Source organism: Phallusia mammillata, chromosome 1 (assembly GCF_965637545.1).
Source record: "Phallusia mammillata chromosome 1, kaPhaMamm4.hap1.1, whole genome shotgun sequence".
NCBI lineage: Eukaryota > Metazoa > Chordata > Ascidiacea > Phlebobranchia > Ascidiidae > Phallusia > Phallusia mammillata.
In genome coordinates, this window is record NC_137252.1 from 5,476,912 (window position 1) to 5,483,927 (window position 7,016).

At 40.3% G+C, this 7,016-nt stretch overlaps 1 protein-coding gene across 1 annotated transcript; it reads left to right on the forward strand.

Annotated features, from left to right (window-relative positions):
* The first annotated feature begins 1,630 nt into the window (after positions 1-1,630).
* LOC145219155 (uncharacterized) lies at positions 1,631-6,338 on the forward strand. Its single transcript, XM_080086578.1, is given in 8 exon segments — positions 1,631-1,682; positions 1,806-1,949; positions 2,192-2,323; positions 2,476-2,705; positions 2,708-3,774; positions 3,972-4,074; positions 4,273-4,465; positions 4,897-6,338. Coding segments are annotated over 8 exon segments (3,363 nt in total).
* Positions 6,339-7,016: the final 678 nt, after the last annotated feature.

Here is a 7,016-nt window from a genome sequence, read left to right on the forward strand (position 1 = left end):
CGTCAAGAAGGACCGGAAAAGGAGATCGACGCTGTGTCGCTATTTCAATGTGGTAGTTCTTGGTTTTGCGCCTAAACTGGCTTATACTTTTGGGTTTCGGGCCGAGTTCAAACTCTAATTTTGCGACCGTCTACTACTGTGACATAAAACTACAAGAACTTGTATGTAGTGTAGTAACTTGATTGTGAAGTATAGTTATGCTTGTAAATATATGATGTGCATGACTTGTAATTAAAATACAATCTGTGTAGCTTATGACATCATTATTTGAATTTTAAAGCTGGGTCTGTTCAGGTAGTACTCTAGATATTATGAGCTTTGTTTTGAGAAACATATTATTTGCAAAGAATAATTATGTAGCAAAAGTTACATAAGGTTTGGATTTACTTCTTTAAAAGATCATGTAATTTTAAATTTTAAAAAGAAAGATTTGCAGCATGTGGTGAGCCACGAATCGCTACTATAAGTAGACATTTGGGCCACAGACCGAAAAACGATATTCTTGCTTATTTGGCTTTATCATTTGAAAGACTTTAGTTATTTTATCTCTCATCTTGTAAGTTGTAAGGCAAATAGGCGATTGTAAAGTATCCTTATTTCCGTTTACATTTTAAGATTATTTGTGGTATCATAAACAGGCACAAAGTGCTAGCTAACAATACGGTTTTACAAGTCTTTTATTGACTGTTTCAATAAGTTTAAAAACACAAAGCTGTCCTCTGGCTTGCAGGTGCGCCAATTCAAGACGTGCACTGTAACCTTACTTAGAACCGGTTTGAATTGCTGACTTCGAGAAGCGTTGTGGTCAAAGGCACGTGGTGGATCAAGTAAATATTTTTTCTATTTTGCTGAACGCAAAGGGACGAGAAAAACATTTTCTCAAATCGACTTAAGCTATGAAACCAAGCAAACTTCGTTGCGTCACGAATAAACATCCAACGGTTGAAGGGAAACTAAAGAAAACTGCACAAATTCTTTGTGAATCTAAAACTTCGTGACATTAATATTATCAACGTCAGATCACGTTTCACGCCCCATTGTCAGATCTAAGGAAGTTTGAATTCGTCGTTGTTTAGTTTCGTATATTTTTGTTGATATCGGTTTAAGGAAGTTGTTTTGAGTTTCTGTTTGAGCAGTGAGCTAGTGAATCGAAGTTGATTATATTTTGATGGCTACCTCGAGAAATATAACTGTAAATTTCCAGACTATTGCAGATGTTCGAAATGCGCTAAACGTTAGGGATTTATATAAGCCGACGTTTCGACGTCATATATCAGGTCGCTTTCATCAGGGTAAATAACACTGAATGCGCGTGGAACAAGATCAAGGATTTATTCCTGTTGACTTACAGCTGTATTTCGGTTACGTTTCCTCATTTGATTTAAAACAATAATCGGTTTCTATGCAAAGTTTTAAATCGAGTTCGGTGCAATAATGAAGTCACTGATTTCTCATCATATTGGCTAAAATGCAAATCAGATCGGAACGATTTTCATCAATGTTTTATCGCATAATGCAAAGTCAAGTCGGTGACCAAATTGTTCTCACCAACTTTGTGCCAACTTTGTTACCGACGGTTTGATGTCATGTATTCAAATTTTCGCAGATTGAGTGCTGCTCGAGTATAATAATGGCCAAAGTTGGGATCCTACTGTATCTATGCTGTATTTGTATGAAACAAGGTAAGAGCTACAGCAGGTTTTAAATATATTAACAGCTAACCACGGTACATTAGACGAGGGTCTGAAAACACATTTTTGGCGACAAACGTACAAAAGTCCCACAAGCGAACATTTGTTTTGTAGCAAGCAGCGCTCCTGGTAAGTCACTCTGCAGAGAGGAGGACGGATACCATCGCTGCGTTGGATCCAACTTGTGTATTCCACGGTACATGGTTCACGATTATCACCCAGACTGTCCGGGAACTAACAAAAGCGATGAGTACATGGGTTCGTGATTTGTTTTGAATTGTTGATGTGGCATATCTTGACAAGTGCATGAACATTAAATGCAAAGACATTGGGATGGTTTTGTATCGCTTGCAGTGTTTCTTTGTCATACAAGTGCCACACAACAGCAAAACTTTATGCTGCAAAAAAATCAAACATGAAAGTTTGTAACCGGTTTTCAGAAAACTTATCAATTGAATCACTTTATAATAATTTCACTCACTATCATTATTTGTCCAAAGATTCCCTCAAATGCAACGACGATGAATTCGTCTGCCGCCTTTCACAAAAGTGCGTACCTCGGCATCTGGTTAACACACCGGAAAGCTGCAAACTTAACGAAATCTTGGTTTTACCATGCAGGAATGATTCAGGTAAGATGAGAGCAAAACACATTGAATGTTACTCACAGTCAACACTCGCGTCTGGAAAAATATTGTGTCAATAAATTGGGCGACTCCATTTTCCATCAGGAGCAAACCAAAACGACTGATATGACTCGATCATTGACGTTTGTTTGTTATAGAGTTCACATGCAAGCGAAGCAGGATTTGTATTCCACGTTGGCTGGTGCAAAACGGAAAGCGTGACTGTGACACGATGGTGGTGAAGGACGGAAGTGACGAAGAAATGAGTCTTGCCTCGTGTATAAACTCGGAATTCCCCTGTTCCGAAAATAACACAATTCCCCTGCAATGCATTCCAAGAGAATGGGTTCTGGACGGCGTGAATGACTGCACAAATGGACGGGATGAAGTTGACAAGTTGACAAGTTGACAAGTTGTCACAATGTCACTGAGTTTCGATGTGAGTCAAATGGGAGATGCTTGGCAAGATATCGAGTATTAGATGGATTTAACGATTGTCCCAATGCTTCTGATGAGAAGCAAGCTCTCGAATGTATTCCGGATAAAGAGTTCCAATGCAACGACAACGGTCGTTGTATTCCTCGCTCGTGGCGAGGCAACACGTTGGTAAACTGCAAGGACGGAAGTGACGAAGTTCCATGGACTGAGAATGACACTTGTGTGGAGAGTGAGTTCCGTTGCAACAACAGCAAGCGATGCATTCCCACGTCCTTGTTGTGCGACGGCATGGATCACTGCGGTGACTGCAGCGATGAGATTGAGAGCTGTAACGAGCCGAGGATGATTCGCTGCCCAAATGATCCTGGCACTTGCGTTGTCCGGACTTACTCGTGTGATGAATACTCAGATTGTCCAGGAAGTACCGAGGATGTTAGACAAGTTACCGGTTTTAAATGTAACAAGCAGAACGCAGGGCTTGACAATCGCCTTGAATACTGCGTAATTCCACAATGGTCGTTAACAGACGAATATCCAAACTGCCAAGACTCATCCGACTTATGTTTCGTAAACGGAACTTTCACTTGTCACCGCTGTCTGTATTCTGACATCATCATCTCACCAAAGCAGTTGTGTGACGGAATTTTCGACTGTCCAGATGTCACAGACGAATGCCTTTGCGCACAGAGTGTCCCAGCATCGGCTTCGTCAAGATATCTGTGTGATAATGTTTGCTACGGAGTCCCTGGAAGCTCACCCTGCATTTTCTGTAGTCAAGGACAAGTTAAATGCGGTTCTGAAAACGTTTGTATTGCCAAGTCGCAAGTTTGTGACGGTAGAGTAGATTGTCCAATCACGAAGCTTGACGAGCTGAATTGTGGGAAACAGACCAAACAGAGCAGCATCATAAATATTCCTGACTTTCAATGCAACGTCATTAATTCTGAAGTACGAGCTTTTGCTACACTTGTTATAGACAAGGACCTTGTTAACTCTTTTGTTCCAGTTCAAGCTAAAAGGTAAGATCAACTCTTCGAATTAAAAGTTTTTTTGCGCAAAACAGTAAATCGGAAATACAACTAGAGAAAAAAAATAAAAAATTCACTGCGGTACAATTTTGGCTCTTACAAAATATATTTTGCAAAACTTTATAGTTTTAGATTCGATGACAAAACGAAAATGCAACATAAAATCTTATGTGCTTTGTACTTTGCAGGTGTGATGGTATTGTTGAATGTTCTGTGTTTGAGGACGAATGCAGCGAAAGAGCAAACTGCAGCAACCGACTTTCAGTGTGCGACCAAATTGCCAGTCATCACGTAAGTTTTATAATCTCAAAAAATCTTATTTGCAACATCAAATGGTTATTATTTCTATTCTGATTCCAGGAGTTCAATTATTTCGGTTTTGCGTTGCAGCCTTTTCCTGATTTAACTCAGTACTTTGTTGCCCTTTGTCACTTGTATAAGACAAAGCACGCACAGTGATCACGGTGTGTATTTGTTTATGATTTCCAGTTTCCAGTTCCTAAAAGTATGATTGGAGGTCAGCAAGTATGGTTTGAATTGAGAAAGTGCACTCCGTTGTTGGACCTAATCTTCGGTAAATCGGTTTGCAACGGGATAGACGAATGCAGAGAAGGATACGACGAAACAAATTGCCCCAACCAGTTTAAGTGCAACGCCGGCAAAGTGAGCTCTATACTTCAAGGTAATATTTAAAGTTTGTGTACCTAAGATTTATTCTGGAGAAGGCAAAAAAGTTTTTTGTTTTTTAACTTCGTACACTTTTCTTAACATCGTCAGCAAAACATCGTTTTAATAGTCACAAATTTAGGGCAAAAAACTAAACCTCAGTTGTCAAAACATGTCTTTCAAAACTTGTAATTCTAACGTACTAACACTTCTTCACTTCAACATTGCGTTTGAAAGTGAGATAATAAATTGAAACAGTAATGAGCAAAAACGAAAAATCAATACGTATTAAACTACACTCGAGCTTTGACACTTTGCAGGGTCAGAAATCCCGATGTGGGAAGCTTTATTATTTGGGGTGCAAATCTTTTGAGCTTCGTTTTTGTTGTGCCACAAAAAGTCTAAGATTAACCAAGTCCATTTGCATTAATCTGTCACCATATGCAGGTTTTCGCGATCGTATCAGCATTCCAGTAGAGAAAACCTGCGACCTCGTGTCCGACTGTGTAAACTCGACTGATGAAGTGAACTGCTCGACCACCTCACACTTCTACTGCGGCAACAAAAAACCTCTGTTTGTTCCAACGACCAAAGTCCTCGACGGTGTTTCTGACTGCAGCGATTCCTCGGACGAATGTCCTCCAAACTACTTGCAAAACGACGCACTTGCATCCAACGAGCAAATGATAAAAGTCCGCGCCCTGGAGATCCTCGTCTGGTTCATGGCTGTCTTCGCGTTGTTTGGCAACCTGGCAGTCATGATGAAGACGGCACTTTACTTTCATCGGTTGACTAGCGATAAAACACGTGTCAAGTTGGGATTAATAAATCGTGTATTGATATTTAATCTTGCGGTGTCGGATTTGCTGATGGGGATTGTTCTGCTCGTGATCGGGATTAAAGCGGTTGAGTTTTCAGGCATCTACTGTCTGTTTGATAAAGCATGGAGATCAAGCGACTTGTGCAACGCCGTTGGTGTCTTGACTGTAGTTTCAAGTGAAACATCGGTCCTTACCCTGGTTTGTATCACTTCATATCGACTCTACAGCGTCTTCAATCCCTTCAACTCGCGGAGCGTCAGAGCACGAATTGTTATGATGTGGATCTGCCTCATCTGGCTCATTTCCTTTTTCATCGCTTTGCTTCCACTCTCCCGCTTCCTCTCATCCGATATGATCACAAGCGCTCAAATCACACCAAGTCCTTATTTTCACACTGACAAAGTTTCACTCGCTGACGTCAGGCAGTTCGCGTTACGCATCGGTGCCCTCGAAAACAAATCTCAACCACAAGTGACGTCATATGACTGGGTTGACCTTGCCGAGTATTTAAGGTCAAGTCACAGCTGTGTGGTGCCCATGTGGGACAATTATTTCGGTTATTACAGCAGCAGTAGTGTTTGCATTCCTCGCCTGTTTCGCATCAGCAAAGGGGATACAAGCGTCAATGTGATGTCATCAATCGTGATTACGTTTAACTTCGTCGCACTTTTGTACATCGCCACCGCGTATGTGATGATTTATATGAAATCCCGCGAAAGAGGGTTGGTGAAAGCGAAGAACCATCAGATCAAGAGCATGCAGAAGAAAATCGCGGTTCTCATAGCAACCGACTTCTGTTGTTGGTTGCCGATTTGCATCATGACTTTCATGAGCATGTCAGGTCACATTTTGACCCCAGACTCCTACGCAGTTTCAGCGATCGTCCTTCTTCCCATCAACAGCTCACTTAACCCGATAATCTACACCAACCTCCCACAAACCATCTATATGAATGTAAAGAAATTAATAGATCGTGTCAGTTTGCCTAGAAGGATGAACTCTAATTTAGTTGCTTTTAGCGAAGGGCAACCATGCGCTACGGGAAATTCAAAAAGCACGAAGGTCTGATTTAGACAGCACGATGAACACAAAACATCACGCAGAACGTCCTCTCATCCAACTGTATGTCGATGATAGTTAAATAAACTTCCAAAATTAGTCAGCATGCAAAAAAATCCTTTCTTCTTCTCCTGTTGTGTAGTTAATTTAAAACAATGTCACACCAATCGGCACTTTGTTGTCTTTTTCCAACATCAAACATAATACCATGTTCACAATATTTTGAATGGCCGCTTGTTAATAAATGTGTGTGAGTGTTCTTACGAGATGGGTTGATTTGAAAGTTAGTTTACTCTGAGTGTACGGTATTATTTCAAACACAGCTTCAAAAATACTAATAGATAAAAGTTAAATGTTTAGTACAGAAGAAAAGTAGGCCCAATAGGAAAATCTCGAAATTAAGGTAGAACGTGACACAGCTGCAGTTTTGCAAACCGTGGTTAAAATTTAACTTCATGCAGCACAAAATTAAACACAAGGAAGAGCATGGCAAATGATTTTAAACGCGAACACTTTTTTTAAAAACTAAAGTGCACACACTGGGTTGTTTTAACATTCACAGTCACAGCATGCGGAATTAGCCAGCCAAACTAGAACAGTTTTAAAATTGATATGAGACTTCACATGGATAGCATCAATCAATAACCTTGATAACTTCCTAATAGGTAACAGCACACTGCACTTTCA